Genomic DNA, 21,957 nt, shown 5'->3' with positions numbered 1-21,957 from the left:
GAGCATGGTTTACCAGTTACAAAAATGATGATGATACCTGCTCCCTCATACCATACAAGACCAAAACTGCTCTGTATCTGCAGATAGTACAAAGCACTGAGATAGCTTCATCATTGTGGTATCTTCCAGAAAGTGCAGCAATAAACAAATTAAACAACTGGATTGCCTCAAACCATAATTCTTTATTTTATTTTTGCCCTACATTTCAGCCAAGACTGGCTGCCAAAATGGCTTGTAATTAAATTCCATAAAAAGTACAATATGTTAGGGATTTATGGAGATGTTTATGGCATTCTCTTTTGGTCTCTGGCAGTTGATGTAATAGTCCAAGTTTAGCCTCTTCTCTCTGGAGGAAATGGGTGGAAGGAGCTATTGGGCCAGGAAAAGACTCAGTGGTAGAGTGCCTTGCATGTAGAAGATACCAGGATCAATCTCTGACATACCAAGGTAGGGCAGGAAAAACTCCCGCCTGAAACCCTGGAGAACAGCTGCCAGTTAGTGTCAGCAATAGTACGCTAGATGGCCTGATTTGGTATAAGGCAACTTCTTATGTTCATATATGTATGAGCTACAGGTGGATGCAGACTGGCTGACGGTAAAGATGCTATGATGGAGAAGCAGCCTTTTTGACTTGTAGATTCTACTTTTATATCAGTTCCGAATCTCTGAGCATGTGCAGTTTGCCTTTACATTTGCAAGCAGTGGTGCAGTCAAATTCCTGTTAAGCAAACATGTGGTATGCTTCCAGAGAAGACTCTTATAGTGCCATCGCCTTGCCTCATTCATGGGATTTTATGGGGGGAGGAAGCCAGACAATATTGTCATCCGCTTGTAATTCTCTGTTTTCCCACCACTTTGTCTGTTGTTTTTTCTTACCACAGACAATCTGTTAAAGAAACAAAAGATGGAATTGTTGCACAATGCCTTGCATTTGGTAGTGCTAGGAGCCTTCCGTCTGGAAGTACTCATGGATAAAGTGGGGTAGTCCATCCTATAATATTGTGGAATATCTATCAGAAGGTGATGGTAAATCCAGATTAATAAATACAGGTTATTCCTCTGATTGGTCTCCTAAGATACTGCTAAACAAGTCTGTATTTTAAGAAATCAAAATCAGGAAAAATAGTACTGATCTATTACCATTAGAACAACATTCACAGGGCTAGTACGCTAATTATTTTTGTTGTTGTTGTTGTTCAGTCGTGTCCGACTCTTCGTGACCCCATGGACCATAGCACGCCAGGCCTTCCTGTCCTGCGCTCTCTCCCGGAGTGTGTTCAAGTTCATATTCATTGCATCGGTGATGCTATCTAGCCATCTCATCCTCTGCCGTCCCCTTCTCCTTTTGCCTTCAGTCTTTCCCAGCATCAGGGTCTTTTCCAGAGAGTTTTCTCTTCTCATTAGGTGGCCAAAATATTTGAGGTTCGGCTTCAGTATCTGTCCTTCCAATGAGCACTCAGGGTTGATTTCCTTTAGGATGGACTGATTTGACCTCCTTGCAGTCCAGGGGACTCGTAAGAGTCTTCTCCAGCACCACAGTTCGAAAGCATCAATTCTTCAGCGCTCAGCCTTCCTCATAGTCCAGCTCTCACAGCCATAGATTACTACTGGGAAAACCATAGCTTTGATTAGACGGACCTTTGTTGGCAAGGTGATGTCTCTGCTTCTTACTATGCTGTCTAGGTTTGCCATAGCTTTCCTCCCAAGGAGCAAGCGTCTTTTAATTTCATGGCTACAGTCACCGTCTGCGGTGATCTTGGAGCCCAAGAAAGTAAAATCCGTCACTGCTTCCATTTCTTCCCCTTCCATATGCCAGGAAGTGATGGGGCCAGATGCCATGATCTTCGTTTTTTTAATGTTGAGTTTCAAACCAGCTTTTGCACTCTCCTCTTTCACCCTCAACAAGAGGCTCTTCAGATCCTGTTCGCTTTCTGCCATTAGGGTGGTATCGTTTGCATATCGGAGGTTGTTGATAATTCTCCCGGCAATCTTAATTCCGACCTGTGATTCATCCAACCCGGCATTTCTCATGATGTACTCTGCATATAAGTTAAATAAGCAGGGTGACAATATGCAGCCTTGTCGTACTCCTTTCCCAATTTTGAACCACTCGGTTGTTCCATGTCTGGTTCTTACTGTTGCTTCTTGACCCTCGTACAGGTTTCTCAGGAGACAGGTAAGGTGGTCTGGTACTCCCATCACTTTAAGAATTTGCCACAGTTTGTTGTGATCCACACAATCAAAGGCTTTAGCGTAGTCAATGAAGCAGAAATAGACGTTTTTCTGGAATTCTCTTGCTTTCTCCATGATCCAGCGAATGTTGGCGATTTGATCTCTAGTTCCTGGACTTTAAGCCCTTTCCTCAACTTTTTGTGGTTTTCCCAAGTTCCTCTTTCGATAGCTATTTCCTCAACTTCTCAATCACTTAGCAGAGCTGGCACCAGGGTTGAGGACCCCCAGCCCCCCATGCCACCCTGGAGGGTACCCCACCCCCAGTAAGCTTAGCAGGCAGGAGCAGGAAAGTGTCCAGTCCCATTGCCCACTGGATGTGTCCCTAGAGGTTAGGGGATGGCCAGTTGCCCCAAAGCATCCGAAGTTCAGTGCTCCTTTACTGTATTGAAGCTTCCTGCCACTGCTGGATTGAGTTTCCTTGGACTGCTGTAGGATCAGGCTGTTAATTTTATCTTGGGACACTGAGTCCTTATGTTCTTGAGGATTGTGTAATATTTGATCCATTTGAGAATTTCTTTTGTTAAATCACAATATTTAGACACATAATTTGTGGTTCACCATTTGTATGTTTTCTGCACAGTACCTTGTATGATGTATAACTTGACGTTCTAATGTAAAAATTAAGCTTTCTATCAGATAACCTTAACCTGAATGTATTTTGGTGTTATTTTCTTACTGAAGTCTACTCTTTCTTTTTTGTGGGGGGAGAGTAGAAGAATTGCGGAAGTTGAGTTGGTCAGGAATTCCGAAACCAGTACGGCCAATTACATGGAAGCTTCTTTCAGTAAGTACTTCAGATTTTACAATGATGATAGTGTTGTTTCTGTCGCCACATATAATTTTGCTTGAGTCATAGCTAATCAGCAGCACTCCAAAACAGTGTGACACAAAGAATGCTGTTCTATTCTCAATTTCAAGCTTGGCTTGTCCTAAGAGAATAGAGTAGTAAATCATGGCAAGTGCTAAATTTTTCTCTTTCCCCCCTCTCCCTACTAACTCCTAAATGCTCTGTAATGTTAAATAAAAACTTAGTTTCTTACAGAAAACTTAAGTATATTCCAGTTCGTGTGTGTGTCTTATAATAGGAGTGTAAATTAGAAAGTCTGGTGCTTATTGATATTGGTGTTTAACTAGGATTGTTTCCTTGCTTTGGCATAAAAAGTTTGGAAGAAGGTTCACTTCTGTATGTATTGATGGTGTGTGCGCAAGAGAACATGGATGTTGCTTTATCAGCACATTTTTGTGTTAGCTTTTTAACTTTTGAAGTTACACATCCAGCTCTTTAGTACTGTTGAATTTTTCAGAGGGAAGGCTTAAAGCAGCTTTCTGTGTTTTTTCGTCTTCCTTTTTGTGGGGGATAAATCTGTAGGGAATGTGAAGTATTTACTTCTGAAGAGGTCTGATTTCCAGTGTTTAAAAGATTCTCTCTTGCTAATGAGTCCCGTTAAATTTCCAGGCGTAGTGGTTTCTAATCCAAAATTCAGATGCAGCTCTTAACAGTGAATATTTAATAAATAGACTATTACAATTAAAATTAAGTACACAGAATGCAATAGTTGTTTTTAAAAAGTATACATTTAAAATGCTGATGTTTCATCCTGAAGTTCAAGCTGAATTTGACCATCCATTTAACCTATGCTATCAGTTGGAAGAAGAAAAGCTATATGCCCCATTGGCTGCAAGGTTCTTATTTTGATTAGATTGGGGTGGTTTTTAGGAGGCATAGCAGAAGTGATATATATTAGACATTCTTGTCTTATCCCTTCTTCCTTGAAGCCATAACGTTTTCTATGCAAACTCAAATTCCTAAGATGCATTTCTCTTAGTTCTTTTATTAAGCACTTCTCTACCATTTGGACTGATGTCATTTTGCTTCCTGATCCCTAAATATGTTGTTGTTGTAATGGTCTTAAACAGTATACATTTTCAAGTTGCCAAAAGAAATAATCTAAACATAGATCAAAATTAAAAAGCACTAGAACTCTCTTTATGATTTGCTTTCTGCCAGCAACTAGCATGCAATAGGGAGAATGCTGTATTTTCCTAAATTCAGCAGTAAAATGGAAAAGTATTAAATGAGAGAATAATAAGATAGTGTTAAAGTGCTGCATTCAGTATGCCAACAAATTTGGAACACTCGGCAATGGCCGCAAGACTGGAAAAGGTCAGTTTACATTCCAATTCCAAAGAAGGGCAACGCCAAAGAGTGTTCAAACTACCGCACAATTGTGCTCATTTCACATGCCAGCAAGGTGATGCTCAAAATCCTACAAGTTAGGCTTCAGCAGTATGCGAACCGAGAACTACCGGAAGTACAAGCTGGGTTTCGAAGAGGCAGAGGAACTAGAGATCAAATCGCCAACATTCGCTGGATCATGGCGAAAGCAAGAGAATTCCAGAAAAATGTCTATTTCTGCTTCATTGACTACGCTAAAGCCTTTGATTGTGTGGATCACAACAAACTGTGGCAAATTCTTAAAGTGATGGGAGTACCAGACCACCATACCTGTCTCCTGAGAAACCTGTACGAGGGTCAAGAAGCAACAGTAAGAACCAGACATGGAACAACCAAGTGGTTCAAAATTGGGACAGGAGTACGACAAGGCTGCATATTGTCACCCTGCTTATTTAACTTATATGCAGAGTACATCATGAGAAATGCCGGGTTGGATGAATCACAGGCCGGAATTAAGATTGCCGGGAGAATTATCAACAACCTCCGATATGCAGACGATACCAGCCTAATGGCAGAAAGCGAAGAGGATCTGAAGAGCCTCTTGTTGAGGGTGAAAGAGGAGAGTGCAAAAGCTGGTTTGAAACTCAACATTAAAAAAACTCAGATCATGGCATGTGGCCCCATCACTTCCTGGCATATAGAAGGGGAAGAAATGGAAGCAGTGACAGATTTTACTTTCTTGGGCTCCAAGATCACCGCAGACGGTGACTGTAGTCATGAAATTAAAAGACGCTTGCTCCTTGGGAGGAAAGCTATGGCAAACCTAGACAGCATAGTAAGAAGCAGAGACATCACCTTGCTGACAAAGGTCCGTCTAATCAAAGCTATGGTTTTCCCAGTTGTAATGTATGGCTGTGAGAGCTGGACTATAAGGAAGGCTGAGCGCTGAAGAATTGATGCTTTCGAACTGTGGTGCTGGAGAAGACTCTTACGAGTCCCCTGGACTGCGAGGAGGTCAAATCAGTCCATCCTAAAGGAAATCATTCCTGAGTGCTCATTGGAAGGACAGATACTGAAGCTGAAGCTGAAATATTTTGGCCACCTAATGCAAAGAGAAAACTCACTGGAAAAGACCCTGATGCTGGGAAAGACTGAAGGCAAAAGGAGAATGGGATGGCAGAGGATGAGATGGCTAGATAGCATCACCGATGCAGTGAATATGAACTTGAGCACGCTCCGGGAGAGAGCACAGGACAGGAAGGCCTGGCGTGCTATGGTCCATGGGGTCACGAAGAGTCGGACACGACTGAATGACTGAACAACAACAACAAAGCTTGCATTGCCATTAGATTGACACAAATGTAGTCAAAATATGTTTGCCCCATTTTTCTGAGCATCTTCTGACTTGTCTAAAGGTGGAGGTGGGTACTTGAAGTGTAATTATAAATAAGGCTGTAGTGTGTTCTGAACTCAAAGGGAGATATAAACTATACAAACTCGTGGCTAATGTGTGATTTAATATTTGCAAAAATAAAACTTGGCTGGAGAAGAAAACAGGATATTGAACCTGTCCAAAAGATAGGATAGCTGTATTAATCTTTACAACTTATTAGTAGAAAATACCACTATTTAAGGAAAATATTGGTATCCCTGGAACAGCTACATTTAGTATTATAAATTAAATTGTTTTCTAATGGGACTAATAATGTCCTACAGAAAATGCAAACTCTTGACAAGACATGCAGGCTAGAATTCAATATTTAACTTTACGGAAAGTGTTGAGAGGATATTAAATGTCAGATTGTATCTATATCCATACCCCTCCAATCACAATCTTTTATATTGGCAGAGAAGCTTTTATTTTTGTCCTCAGTGCCAGTTTGATGCAGTGGATAAAGTGTTGGAATTAGGCTAGGGAGACACGGGTTCAAACCCCATGTGAGCCATAAATTTCACTGCTTCCCTTGGGCAAGTCACTGGCTGAGTTCAGACCTAATGATCTCAGACTAATAGCAAGTGTTGTGCCCATACACTCTCTCCTCACTTCTCTCTTGTGCTGTAATGCAAATCTTCCAGGGTTTATTAAACGGCCATTTCTGATTATACCTGAACCAGGAAACTGGCTTAATATCTGACTAAAACCCAGGATTTGATCCTGCATTTCACATCCTGGCTTGTAAGCAGAGATTAAATTACAGTTTTCATGATGCAGGTGAAATGGCAAAATATGATTTAACAAAGCTTGGAAGATTTGCATTATGACACATGAGGAACGGGAAGATGGGTGTGCTCAGGGACAACACCTATTCTTGGTCTAATAAACCATGGTTGTTTTTTCTTCATTTAAGGCTTACCATCTAGTCTTCCTTGTGTCTCATTAAATTAATCTCATCCTATTTGTCTTCCTTGCCAGAACCCCATTCTTGTGTCATAAGCTAACACTTGCATCGACAGACACAATGGTGCTCATATAGAGAATATGCATTTCTTTGCTTTGATTTTTACTTCAAATGAAAGGATTGAGAATGTGAACAGTTGACCCCTTCATGTTCTCTTGCAGGGCTTTTGTCTCCTTGACTATATGTCCATGTGAGAGATTAAGAGAATGGGCAATATCTCAAAGGATCCCATGAGCATAGGAAATAGCTATCTTTGATCTCGTCTTTCAGAAATGCAGCTTTATCTTTGAAAGCTTCCCTGTGCCAGACTTTCTTTAATATGTGTGTGCAATGTTTGTACACTAGCTGAGTTCTCTCAACACCTTTGCTGGGATGTGTACACTTTACTTTCTACAGATGGTTTTGCAGAAACGCTTTCTGCATTGCATACCAGACACCTATGCGTGGTTGCTTAGCTCCAGATATGATTTTTTGATTTGCGCCAAAGCTTTTTAATAACCTGTTCCATTGTTTGGAACACTTCACTCCCTCTACTTCATACATTGTATCCTTCTTGTTTTGAAGGTTGCAAACTTTCTACCATGTATATCTGAATCTTTGATTCAATAGTATTGGTGCTTTGCTATGCAGACACAAATATTTGCATAATTCAAGCTAAGTCTCTTTTGACACGCTAAGGCTCCCACATTCTCGTCATCTTACAGTGTACAGTGTATCAATCTTGTTCAAACTTCTTCAGAAATGCTCCAGTGTGTAACATCTTGTTTTACTGCTCTGATGCTTCTCTCTTTTCATCTACGTTTATTTTAGGGCTTTCATTTTGCTTACCAAAAAGTACTAAGTATTAGTCTTCCTAAATAGGGGGTTAGAGTTACTTCTACTGCCCAGAATCAGGTGAGGCTGTACATGTCCTGGAATTACTCTTGATAAACCCATGCTGGCTCTTAATAATCAAAACATCATGTTCTAGATGCTTATAGTCCAACTGCTTGATAAGCTGTTCTAGAATTTTTGCTAATGGTGCTGTCAGGCTGACTGGTCTGTTGTTTCCCAGGTCCACCCTTTTGAAAATGGGGACATCTTTTATCCATTTCCAGTTTTCCGGCACCACACCCATTTACCAAGAACTCTCAAAGGTTACAGCCAGTGGCTCTGAAATAATGCCCACAAGCTCTTTCACCATCCTGGAGTGTAATTCTTCTAGACCTGGAAATTTGAACTCATTTAAAGTAGTTAAATGTTCTCTAACCACCTCCTTACCTATTCTGGGCTGCAAATCCTTCTTTCTAACATTTGTTCTACTTGTCCCAGGATGAACACAACTCTCCTTGTTTGAGTACACCAAGGCAAAAATAGGAGCTGAGTAGTTCCATCTTCTCTCTGTTGGTTGTTGTTGTTATTTAAATTTCTATACCGCCAAAAGCTGTCTAGGTGGTTTACAAAAGTTAAAACATTAAAATACAATATACAAAGTTTAAACACCATTTACATAAGACATACGGACAAACAACAGATAACTAAAAACAACTTTGAACCAAAAAGCATTTTTTTAAAAATCCAACAATAAAACAACACAGCTTAAAACAACACAGCTTAAACAGTATGCAAGAGTCAGCACAAGGAACAAGAGCTCTAAAAAGGGAAGGCCTGCCGGACTAAGAGAATCTTTAATGCCTGCTTAAAAACCTTCAACGAAGTCAGCAGGTGCATTTCAACCAGCAGATCATTCCACAATTGAGGGGCAGCAAAGGAGAAGGTCATCTTGTGTGTGGCTGCCAGTCTCACATTAGGTAGCCGTAGCAGGTAGCCCTCGGAGGACCTTAGTTGGCGGATTGGGATGTAGGGGAGAAGGCGCTCCCTAAGGTACCTTGGACCTAGACCATGTAAGGCTTTAAAAGTAAGAACCAGCACTTTATATTTTGCTTGGAAACAAATTGGCAGCTAGTGTGAAGATTTTAAAACTGGGGTAATATGGTCTCCGCGGGATGTCCTAGAGACCAACTTGGCTGCCATATTTTGTACCAGTTGAAGTTCCTGAACTAAATATAAAGGCAGCCCCAAGTACAGCACACTGCAGAAATCATGCCTAGAGGTTACCAGTGTGTGCACCACTGTTACCAGGTCCACATGTTCCAGGAATGGGCGTAGCTGGTGTATCAGCAGAAGTTGATAACAGGCACTTCTCACCATTGCCTCCACCTGGGATGCCAGGACCAGGGTTGGGTCAAGAAGCACCCACAGGCTACCAACTTCCTCCTTCAGGGGGAGTGCAACCCCTCCAGAACTGGTTGACATACCTCAAAATCTGAATTAGGACCCTTCCCTATGAGCACCTCTGTGTTGCCTGGATTCAATTTCAGCTTGTTCTCCCTCATCCAGCCCATTACTGATTTCAGGCAGTCATTCAGAGGAGTCATACCTTCCTTGGATAAAGATGTTAAGGAGAAATAGATTTGGGTGTCATCAGCATACTGATAACACTCAGCCCCAAAACTCCTGATGATCTTTCCCAGCGTTGTCATGAAGATATTGAACAGCATCGGGGATAGAATGGAGCCCTGAGGGACGCCACATAATAGTTCCTTTTTTGAGGAACAACTATCCCCAAACTACACCATTTGGAACCGTCCTGAGAGGAAGGAGCGGAACCACTGCAGAGCAGTGCCCCCAACACCCTCAGGTGATCCAGAAGGATACTATGGTTGATGGTATCGAATGCTGCTGAGAAATCCAAAAGAATCAACAGGGATGCACTCCCCCTATCGATTCCCAGGCAAAGATAATCCACCAAGGCAACCACGGCAGTCTCAATTCTGTATCCCGCCCTGAAGCTGGTTTGAAATGGGTCCAGATAATCAATTTCATCCAAGACTGCTTGGAGTTGGAAAGACACCGCCTTCTCGATTACCTTGCCCCAAAATGGTAAATTACTTACTGGCCTATAATTATCGAAGTCAAGGGAAGGCTTCTTCAGAAGTGGTCTAACAGTTGCTTCTTTTAGACATGATGGAAAATTACCTTCCCTTAGGGAGGCATTAATAATATTCAGCAAAAATTGCTTTACCCTCTCCCCTCCCTAGACTACAAGCCAGGATGGGCAGGGATTGAGAGGGCAAGTTGTCTTTTTGACCAAGCAAAGCAGCTTGTCCACATCATCAGGAGTCATAAGCTGAAAATGATCCAGTTTAATCATGCAAGCAGAGCTACTGGACACCCCACTATTGATTTCAGTCCCCACGACAGCTTCTAAGTTGGCTTGTATCCAAGAGATTTTATCCATGAAAAACTCATTAAAGACGTCACAGCGAGCTACTGAAGGTTGTAAAATTGGATTCAGTGTGGGGAGGGCCTGACTCAGCTCCCTAACCACACTGAACAGCTCAGCTGGGTGTGAGTTTGCAGACGTGATACGTGCAGAGTAGAAAGCTCTCTTCACTGCATGTATTGCCACCTCATAGGTTTCAAATGATCCCTATGCCGTGTCTTATTGGATTCAAGTCGAGTTTAACATTTGTTAACACTTCTCTATCCTTCCTAAGCAGAGGGACTACCCCTTTCTTCTTGTTGTTCTTGCTCTGAACAAAGCCAAAGAAGCCCTTTTTAATGTTTTAGTGTTCCTCACAAGCCTTAGCTTTCTGGGCCTTAGCCTTCCTGACACACACTTTAAAGGCTCGTGTTATTCTATTGTACTTCTCCTTGGTGGCATGTCTTCCTTCCATCTCCTATATGTGTCAGCTCAACAGAGAGCTCCTTGTGCAGCCACACTGGCTTTAGATGTCTCCTGTTTTTCCTTCTCATAGAAATAGTTTGTGCCTTCAATATTACATTTTTCAGAATCTCTTATCCCTCTTAGAAATATTTTTTTTCCTTCAGAATTTCTAGCCAACTTTTTGCTATCATGAATTCCGAGATGATACAGTCACTTTCCCCAAGACTCCTGCTACTTTCACTCCATCAACCGGTTCTTTCCTGTTGGTCAGGATTAAATCCAGGACTGGAGACCCTCTTGTTCTTTTGCTTTCTGAGAAATGAATTTGTCAGCAAGGCAAGTCAGAAATTTATTGGATGTTCCATTCTTCCAGCAAATTTCAGGATAGTTGAAATCCCCTGTTATTACTATGCCTCACCTCTGTGAAAGTTTTTTGCCATCCTTTGAAGGAAATGTCTTCTGTGTGGCTGGGTGGTGTGTAGTATATTCCCACAACAATATCACTCTTGTATCTCTTTCCTTCTATCCTTGCTCCGATGGTTTCAACAGGGTTTCCATTCTCAGATTTCCATGCAGATGTATAAATGCTTTACAAATAGTGCTGCTTCCCCTCCTTTTTGGTTGGAATTATGCCTTCTGAAAAAGGTATACTCTTTAGTTGCTTTATTCCAACCAGAAGACTCATCCCACCAAGTCTTAATGATACTTGTCAGATCATAGAATAGTAGGGCTGGAAGGGGCCCACAAGGCCATCGAGTCCAACCCCCTGCTCAATGCAGATAGAATAGTAGGATGGTACTTACTATCCTGTATTACGATTGCAGGTTCATCCTATTTGCTTCCCATACTCTGTGAGTTAGTGTATAGACATCTGAGGCCAGGGGTGTTGCACGTTCCTAGTTTTCTTTCTGTAATTGCCTGAAAGTTACTGGGCTTCATCTTCACTGTCTTGCCTCCTCCACACATGCTCTTGTCCTAATACGTGGCTCATATAAATAGAGAGAAAATGAATAGCACCTGGAAGTAAATGAACTCTTCTGAAGTAATGTAGTGCCAGATAAGTGTGTACATTCTTTCTTAAATTAATGAAAAACAAAAAGAATTCACGCCATTCATTTTTATTCATTTTATGCTAAAAAATGAATGGGAGAAAACAAATGAAAATGCATTCGCTTTCTATTACTTTGGGTTGGAGGCACTGTTTCTTGTATTGGATGTATAAGCCCATTTTGGATGTACCTACCCATGGTTGATGAAGTGGGGAATCAGAATTGGACTCAGTATTCCTTCCTCCCTTCCATGCCGAAGCTGGCATATGTCTGGAAGGGACTATGGTTTGTTTTAAACTAGAGTTGCCTGTTTTAGACCTAACAGGGAAGTCCTGTTTAAAACCAACCAGGATCTCGGCATGAGAAGGAAGGGAGGAGCCATGGCTTATGAAGGTGGGAATGGATGTCTGAAAGAAACCATAGTCTGGAGCAGATCACAAGGAGGAGAGGGTGAGGGGTGTGATGAAACTGACAGATTGGAAATAGCTACTTGGTTATATAGCAGTTAAGTTGTGTCTGTGTACTTTTAAAAATTGCCTATAAAATGGGGACCTGTTGTCCAATATGTCTGAAATTTGGCAGGCCTGATGCCTTGGAGGAGGAGTAGAATGCCTGAATGAGAAGTGGCAAAGTTACAGGTAGCAGTACACAGTCTGGATCTCCATTGAAATCAATGGAAAAATGAATGCTAAGTGAAACAAATGCAATACAATGCAATTCAATTCAAATGAAAAATGAAATAACTTAAGAGTTTAAAATGAATAGGAAAAATAAAACATTTTCCCCCTTGCATGCTACTGCTGGAATGACTGAAGCTAATTTTGGAACATATGAAATAACTGTGCTGATTTTTTTTCAGGAATTATTGATAAACAAATGTGCTAGAACTTGAATGTGTCTCTCTTTCTAGGGTTACCTTCCTGCAAATGTAGATAGGAGAGAAGGCACTCTACAAAGGAAACAAAAAGAGTATTTTGCTTTCGTTGAACAATATTATGATTCAAGAAATGAAGAAACTCACCAGGATACATACAGACAGGTGAAAAATGTCTGCAGTAAGGTCAACTGCACACATGTGTTTAACTTGTAAACTGTTTTGCCAGGCATATTATTGGATGGGAAGTCTGTCCACATAACATTTTCTGCTGAGACCATGCCAACCTGCTTGAGCCTATTAATCATATGTATTTAATGACATGCCAGGTGAGAACAAGTAGTTTAGATCAACAGTATAAAGTTATTAACCTATTCTTATGTTTATTCTGATATTGCATCACAATATTCCTAATGTAGACAGAATTTTTTGGAGCTTTCCGATTTGGATGTTGGACTTTTATTAGAGAGCTTCTGGAGATCATAGCCTTTTTGCTTGGCTATAATATCCTCACAATTGGTGTAGAGATGAGGATGTGGCATTACCCTGACATCCCAATGAATGGGGATGTGTGTGATTTTGTGGGAGTTCCTGAGCCCATAAAGGGCCATTGGACCAGGCTGCCCAGCCCTATCCCCTGTAACTGTGTCATAACTGATTTTCTTTCTGAGTTTGCAGTTAACCTTGGATATGGCCTGCATAAGTTTTTAGAGCAATGGTTTCTATATCTTCTACCTTCAGAGAATACTTTCCCCTTTGACTTTGGGAATCCTTGGGTGCAGGCCATAGGACTCCTGTGCATTTCAGAGAATGCGCCAGCATTAGTACAGTGTATACTTAGTTTGTACAGAACACTGGCCAAGCCAGGGGCAGAGGCCCAGCTCCATTATCCCACATTAATTGAGTATGCACTCAGAACATAGCTGGCACTGTCTTCTGCCTGCTCATTGCTGGTGAAGATCAGTAGTGGTGGGCAAGCTCTTTATTGGAAGCATGCCTGCCATTAGTGATTATCTCACTGTGAAGCCCCTGTTATGTTTCTCAGGAACTCCAGGGTTCCAAGGAATACAGTTTGAAAAACAATACGTTTAGACAGTGGAAAGAAATTGATAATTGAGGTCTCTGTGAAGTCTTTATTGAGGAAATCCCGGTCTATTTTGAAAGCCCAGTACACCTTTTATTTTCTACAAAGTGTATCCTCTTAGCAAGAGGTTTCCCTGTAAACCTGATCCTCCATTAATTCCTTTGTAAACCTGATCTTCCGTTCAGCTTCCTAATCTGTCCTTTATGTATGTGTTACGCTTTATCTTCATTTTGAAGGAGTTTGTGGAAATGACAGCTTTTAATTAATAGATTTTTTAAAAAACTGATTGAAAGCAGCCTTTTACTTTCTGTTATTGGAGAGCAGCAACAAAATGGATTTAACACAGTTCAAGGAATTGTAAAGTGTAGCACAAAAGAAATAGTGATTCTATAGCTTTGTACCTGTAGAAGCACTGCAGATGTAGAAAAGATGTAGCACATAGACAGGGGAAATATTAACCTATCTCATCCCCATTTTGAGGATAATTGTTGGAAAGTATTAAGTATTTCATACAGGTTAAGTCATGGTATAACCAGTGCTCACCGTATTGACAGTTTTGTGTAGTACATATGTTGTAATTGCTTTAAAATTCATTCTGTCTCTCTGTCTCTGTCTCTGTCTGTCTGTCTGTCTGTGTCTCTCTCTCTCTCTCACACACACACACACACACACACACACACCTCTCTTAAAAGGTTTATGGTGAAGCCTTGTAAAGAGAGCCAAGTAAGCTGGAAACCTGCATTCTTTCACTATTTTATTGAAACCAAGTTGATATTTGCAGCTGTCTGAATTTGCTTTATTTGAAGTGTTTTGAATTTAAATGTTTCTTTTTCAGATTCATATAGATATTCCTCGTATGAGTCCAGAGGCTTTAATTCTTCAACCCAAAGTAACAGAGGCAAGTATTACTGCCAGATATTAAATCCAATTATCTGATTTGTTTGTATATGTATTAATTCAGGGTACATGTTATATTTGCCCTAGAGATGCCACTCTGGAAACGGCCTTTTCTTGTCAAGCGATTGCTGCTGGGTCTGTAATGTTTATTAACATTAATATTAGCTACATGATTCAATATACTGTGGTGTTGTGAATTTTCTGTTTCTACCCTACATCTGCGATGTTAAAGCCTGGGCAGGGCTCGCTCTCCGAAGGATGCTCTTTCAGAGTTATCCCCCTGGTGGCTGTAGTATGTGCTCTGGGCCTAAGGATTTTAAAGCCCAGTAGAGGTAACAATCACATACAAACTTGATGTGCAGCGAAGCTAAAACAGCCTTGAATTGGTTTTATGCTGCAGTTGCCTTTGGGTCATCAACTTTTACCTGCTTGTGGAACAAACATTTTCATACTTCCTTTTTGAGAGCACTTCTTAAATGTGATATAAAACCACACTTTTATTTAGCCTATTAACAACATAAGGAATATTATGTGTTGACCCCCCCCCCCCGAGACTTGTGATGGAGCAAGGGTTATAAACCCTTGTCAAAGGGTCCAAGAACTCATTGTAAGAGATAAAATAGTGTAGAATCTACAGAGGTGCAGAGGAAAATAACTGAAGTAATAAGATTGGAAAGAAAGTTGCTCTGAATGTGCCCATATGGAATGACTAAGAGAGTATAGGAAATGTAAGTGTCATTCAGTAGCCAAGAAATGGTTAACCATAGGAGCTGCAATTGCACTTCTAGTAAATATTTATGAAAATTAAATTATTTTATACTTTTTAAAGTTTAGTTATGAGTGTACAATAATGTGGGAGAATATAGAGAACTTAAAGCTCTGTGTAGATGGCTAGGGGACTGGGGTCATGTTAGGCTGCATACCCCTAACCCCATCTGCTATCCAAAGTGTTGGATTTCATGTTTTCATAGGGCCCTGCTGGTATAGAGCTCATTGTGTATAACCTGTACAGCAGAGAACAAATGGTGCAGTTGAGGCCTACAAACATTAGGTGCCATCCATATAGACCCCATGCAAACGTGAAATCCAACTTTTGTATGGAAGATAGAGCTGGTGGGCAAAGCAGCTTGGTTCAGTTCCGATTCCCTGCTGTGCATATGTTCTTAGAATAAGTACAGAGCTGAAAAACAGAATTTTGACCATGAGAAGGAATCTGATGGATCCATACAGCCCATCTGTCTGACTGAAATCCAAATCACATACTTGGCTTCTGCGCATTGAACCCTCTCATTGGTAAACCTATGCCATCTGGATGACTTGGTATAAGGAGTGAAGAATAAAGTGTCTAATCAGATAAGTCCTATACATTTCATTTTTGAAACTTAGACCCATTCTGCAGTAGATTTGCTCAGCTGGTTTTTTATATTTGAGCACAGGGGAAACATAAGTATGCCATCAAGATATTTTGTATGTAAAATAAGAACAGCTGGCTGTTGTTTTGGTTCAATATTTGAGTCCTAGCATGATACTGATTTGCTTTTCTGGATTTATTTTCTGCAAAAGGTAAAAAGATTTTTTTAGTACAGAAACCTTTTCGGTGATGCATAACACAGCTAGCTGCATAGGTGGGGAGTCTGACACTTTCATTTACCCACATTAAGACCTCCATTAAGATATTTATATGTACATGTTTCAAAACGAGGGCAGCTTTAAATAGGAAGACTGTGTTTTTTCATTCATATATATACCTCACAGTGGGCCCGCTTGCACGTAACAGCAGCAAATCTTGGGAGCCGTGGTGTGTGCCAGGTGCATGCTGCCACCATTCTGAATATGCAACCTCCATTCAGGCCTATTACTTGTTAGGTTAACCTACAGTTAACCTAACAACTAATTGTAGGTTAACTGTGCATTGTTCAATCCACGGTTAAGCCATAATGTCTGGGTTTGGATGACATGGACCAATCAGCCCAGTTGGAGGTTTCATAGGTAAAATAGTGGAAGCACGCAGCACATCACATTGTGTGTTAATTAACTAACCCACAGTTTATCACCGTTACATGTGAACCAGGTCATACTATTTCATTGCTATGACAGGGAATCCATGTAGTGGCCAGGGAGAGGTTGATACCAAGATTGGCAGCACTGCAAAAATGCTATAGTGGCTTATTTCAGCCTATATGTGTACTGTTTAATATCAGAATTTCTACCCTGACCCATAGTCTGAGATTATCTGTCTATCTCTTATGCATATCAGTGGGGCAGTGACAAGGCAGTCATTTCTGCATAGTTGGGGGAAATGACCCCAATGAGGACGAAGCATGATTATTGCCTTTCTGGAGCCACACACTGGTGAGAGCAGCTGTGTGTCAGGCAGGGGGTGGGATGGGAAATAAGGAAGAATTGGTGAGTTTAAGCCAGACAGTTCATAGTATCCTGGAGTGGGGAATGCATCCCCTGACCCTAATCCCCCCTCCCCCACAAATCCATAATGCTATAAGCTTTTAAAGACTCTTAAATCTTTGATATTGAAAACAACTTAGAAGAGGGATTTATTAGGATAAGAGAAACACACTCCTTGTATTCTAATTAATCCCAGACCCATGGGATTTCAGATGTCACCCCTTATCCACAATAAGGTGCTTTTATGAGGCATCCATATGACTCCAACTCACCGATTCGGCATTTGGGAGGGGAAGTAAAAAAAATACTCCCATCCCTGCACGTTACCCTGTGTGCTCACCTAACCCTAAACCTCTTTGCAGTGAGTGCTGTAAAGGAATTGTACTACATACTAGATTACTGAGGTTCAGAGCTAGGTGAGTGAAACTAATCAACCCTCTCCAAATCTCAGCACTATTAGTGGGTTTTCCCCTGGTCCTGATTTCTTGCAGACACTGAACTTTAAGTGCTGGAGCTCAGTCCTGTCCACAAAGCCTCCTTTCTCTTTAAAGCATGTTGGATGTTGCTTTTATTCTGATGCTGTGTTTTTATTATGTTTTAATGCATTGTTTTATTTTTGTTTTAATCAAGTTTTATTTATGCTTGCAAGCTGCCTTGAGTGCCATTTTTCTAGGTAGAAAGGCAGGATACAAATCAAATATACATTTTTTTAAATTAAAACATGTTTCCCTGATTCCAAAATGAAGCAGAAGCACAGCACTGAATAAGAAACACAGTAGGAAACTAGACAGCTCTGCAAGCATAGCCAAGAGTGAACATCAAGGTAAACTTAGGAGAACAAATGATCTGCAGCACATAAAGCAACACACAAGAAATGCAACAGGAGCCAGTGAAATGGTAAAAGCAATGGCATGCATGCAGGCTACTTGGCAGTGCCAGAGCTAATATTACTCTTTGCTCCAGACAAGGCTTGGATGCAAACCAGTTGCCCTGGCCTGGCCTCATAAGGGAGCAAAGTGGCCTTGATTTATTTTGGGAACTCATGTAGGTCTAGTTCTCACAAACAGCAGGTGAGTTAGTAAACCTGTGCCTGGGCTGTCCCATGTTTAAATGAATCTTGATACAAAGTGGCCCTACAAGTAAAATTAGATGTCAGGAAGAAAGGTTCTAACCTAGCCTTTTCCCTGGCATCATAGTATGTGTGGAATTTGTCTTTGGGGGAGCATTCAAATATGTGAACCTCTAGTCTGCAGTATGAAATAATATAGCCCTGCACAGGTTTACTAACTCATTGTCTTTTCATGAGAATGAGGCCTTAATGAGGATATCTACTAGCGAATTCAGTTGTCCAGGTCACCAAAAAGTTGTGTGGATGAGAAATGTTTTACCTCCAGACTATTTCCTCCCCATTGCCTAGTGTGATTGTTCTCTCAACACTCTCTGAAAGAACACTGGAATTCCTGATTTCACAACTATTCACTCTTTTTTCATAATCCTGCAAATAATTGCATACAGAAAGTGCATTAAACAATATAATGTCTAATTCGCTTTAGTTAACCAAAAGCTGTACCGCGTCTGTCAACAGTACTTTAATTCATGATGTATATAATTTTGGATTATTTTTTGTATTATACATATATTTTAAATGGAACCTTGAGCTCCATTTTCTTAGTGGAAAGGTGGGGGTACAAATCAGATTAAAAAAAAAAGAATTAGGATCTTTTTCCTTTCTATGCTGTAGTAGGTGCTCTTGATTGTAAGAACTGCACTTGGTTCTTGAATGTTTTATTTTAATGTACTTATTGACATCTGAAAACTACTATTACTGAAACAGTTCCCTTAATACATGTTCAGTCAAGCCTCATCTCAGGTCACTGAGATTTCTCACCCATAAGCCAGCCAAATGCTCCACTTATATGGAACACTGCTACAGGTTTAATTTGCCTTAGTGACTGATTCAGTTCCATAGTCCAGCTTTTAAAAAATGTACTTGCAGCCATAGCTCTGTAGGAGAGCACATGCTTTGATACACAAGATCCCAGATTCATTCCTTGGCATTTTTAGTTAAAAGGACCTTGAAGGGGGGGGGGGGGTTTCCTGAGATTTTGGAGAGCTGCTAGCACTCAGACAGTATTCAGTTGGATGGGCCAGTGTTTGGACGATATAAGGAAGGGTCCTTATTTATATTTATCCTAAACGATATAAGGAAGGGTCCTTATTTATATTTATCCATATATTTATCCTAAACAGCTTCTCTTTCACTCTGATGTATTTCTAACGAGGCAGAATGAAAGTTATATTTAAATAAGCCCTCTTCTACTTAAGCCTGAGTGAAAATAGTTGAGAAAACAGCCAAACTGTGTTTTTTACTATGTGGAGGGAAAAACATTTTTCACTGTTTGTGTTAGTAATGCTACAGTCCTATACACATTTAGGGTGCAATCCTATCTAGATAGTCACCGAACTCAGAGGCAACCGCCTATCCAAAGCAAGGCAGAAGAAGCACGGGGGGATTGTTCCCTCCGCACCTCTCCTGCCGTGCTTTTTCTGCTAGTCAGCCATTTTTGGGGCCAAGTGGGAGAGGAGGCTGTTGTATGACACATAGGATGTGTCGTACACGCAAATCTGCTCTCCCTGCCCCGGAACGCCCCCAGCCCTGCCCCTTTTCAGCCAACTCTGCACTCCTCTTCCAAGCGTGGAGGGTGAGGCTTCTCTGTGCTGCCTCGGAGGCAACGCAGACGTGGGTGGAGATTGGTTTTCTAGGAACCGACCTTGGAGTACGGGCCCCAAGGTTGGTTCTCGGAAAACAGCATATCCTATGGCCGTCTAGCTGCTGTCTAGCGGCCATAGGATTGCTCCCTCCAACTCTGGATTTCAGTGGTGTTTACTTTTGATTAGACAGATATAGGAAAGCACTGTGAATTATTTACCTTAATAGAAAATATTTTCTTGAAGTTGAATGTTGATACTGGAAAAAATACTTCAGCCATTTTCCTGCAAAATACTGAGCTTTGGTAAATGTAATACTTCTCAAGGGAATCACAGTTGGAGGTGAGATTTGAGGATTTTGCACAACAAAGGTGAATTTACTGCACAGTAAGTTGAGCATAATGGCCTTAAACTCAGCAGGAACTATTTAACTTGTTCCCAGGTTTCTGCAGCAACAAGGGTTAGAAACTTTACACATAAATAAAAGTGACACTTCACATGATTGGAGATCATATTCCACGCTTTTCTGTATCATCATGGCCATATAGCTTACTAGACACTCTTCTCTCCGATGTAATTTCTGTAGTATGTATACCTGGAGTAAAGATGTGAATCTCAAGAAAGAATCTTCCTTGTGGAAAGCCAATTTGTATTTCTTAGAAATACGATGTTTTACAATGGTGTTGGAGGTGGAAGAAAAGAAATGTCTAGGATCCTAAAGGGCTTAAACAGCATTCTTTGTCGCTTCTAAATGACAAACTGCTTTTGAAACTGAGAGGAGTTTCAAAATCCATTTCATATGGCATGAGACTGCCTTTAATGAGAAAGAGCCCCATGGGCTTTTCTAAACCCCTGGGTGTGTCTAAAGAAGCTCTTTGGATCCTGACCATGAAGTGTAGGAAGGTAAATCTTACTTGCAAATGCATCATTATTGCAACTTAACTTGTATACAAATTTGACTTTAGTGTAGTACTAGTAATCCTTAAATGTTTTCTTAATATAACTAAGAAACTGAATTAACACTGGCTAATAATTATGTATGCTGTTCACTTATATTTTATTATCCATATATTTTGTGACCTCTGGTTACATTGCTTCACAGTACTTTACATTTTTCTTTCTAGATCTTTGAAAGAATTTTGTTTATCTGGGCAATACGTCATCCAGCCAGTGGATACGTTCAGGGCATCAATGACCTTGTTACTCCTTTTTTTGTTGTCTTCGCTTGTGAATATACGGGTAAGAAAATTCACAATATGTATATCATTGTAATCTGATACTTAAGAATATCAGTGTATGGTCTTTTTTGAGAATTAGGAGGTTAGTTAATTTTTTAAAGATGTTTCAGAACAATTTAAATTGGGCTGAGGAAAGGCATATATTTCAAGAAAAATGTTTTGTGGACACCCAGCCATAGTTAATGTATCACTAACTCCTTCAATTCCTCTCTTTTCTCCTCTCCCCCCCCCCCATGCTGTGTTTTAACTATAAGTTTCTTTGCTTTACATGTGTCCTCAATATAGTAAATTAGATTGATTATGTTTATTAAAGGACGATTACCCTTGAATGGATGAAAGACTGCCCATTTACTGACTTGCATGGAAACTCCTCTTGTGCTCTGCTTCAATTCATAGAAGTCCTTTTCCCCATACTGAGCAACTAATGAGAATTACTGTTGCTTGCTCCCCTAATAATCTTTTAAGTAGGATAGGGGGCTACTCTAGAGAGTGTTTACAGTTTCTGCCTCTTACTCCCTCATTTGACAGATAATGAAAATGTTCCTAATGAGCCTAGAACAGTGGGATCTGTGTTGGTATACTTTAGAGTTGTTAATTGAAATAAGTTTAAATGAGATGTGATTAGGGGATTGATATTCCATGTTAAATAGACCATTTAATTAATATAGTAAATACGTTTGTCTTAAGTACTTCACCACCAATTTACATTGCAAGTCCTAAGTGAGTTGACTGTATTTTGTGAAATTTGCTGTCAACAGATCAGAGAGTAATAATCAAATAGCCACTTGTGGCAATTGGTGTCAATGTCTCTGAAAGGCTGTCACTGAGTTACCCTCAGAACAGAAGTTATTGTTGTATTTCTGTAGTAGAGAGGTGCATATTAGAGGACTTGGTTATACAACTGGTCTTCCTGTTAATTATGTTCTGTGTCTCATGGCTCACCATAAGCTTCTGCAGGCTACAAGCTCTTGGTACCTTGATGAAGAAACAGTGGATCCAGCTGTCTTGGCTGGCTAAGCTAATGGGACACATTTCTGAGTGGTAAATAGGAAGTTAGTAGGAAGACTGGGTCTCAAGGTGGTGTTTCTTAGTTTCATGGTTTGGGAAATCCAAGTCAGGTACTTAGGAGTGGCTTAGAGCTGTTCTGGATACTGAATTTGTTTGTTTGTTTGTTACATTTATATCCT

General features: G+C 40.5%; 1 protein-coding gene across 1 annotated transcript in view; it reads left to right on the top strand.

The window, feature by feature from the left end:
- The window catches only part of TBC1D22A (TBC1 domain family member 22A), a 194,608-nt gene that overhangs the window by 38,668 nt on the left and 133,983 nt on the right, over nucleotides 1–21,957 (top strand). The window contains exons 5-8 of the mRNA XM_084810971.1: nucleotides 2,946–3,016; nucleotides 12,476–12,604; nucleotides 14,359–14,421; nucleotides 20,657–20,771. Coding sequence (XP_084667097.1) covers nucleotides 2,946–3,016; nucleotides 12,476–12,604; nucleotides 14,359–14,421; nucleotides 20,657–20,771 — 378 coding nt within the window. The remainder of the gene's footprint in view (nucleotides 1–2,945; nucleotides 3,017–12,475; nucleotides 12,605–14,358; nucleotides 14,422–20,656; nucleotides 20,772–21,957) is intronic.

The sequence above is a fragment of the Heloderma suspectum genome, chromosome 7 (assembly GCF_057233095.1).
Source record: "Heloderma suspectum isolate Gila_16-S chromosome 7, 16-S_ref, whole genome shotgun sequence".
Classification (NCBI taxonomy): Eukaryota; Metazoa; Chordata; class Lepidosauria; order Squamata; family Helodermatidae; genus Heloderma; species Heloderma suspectum.
This window is presented reverse-complemented; position numbering and strand designations above follow the sequence as displayed.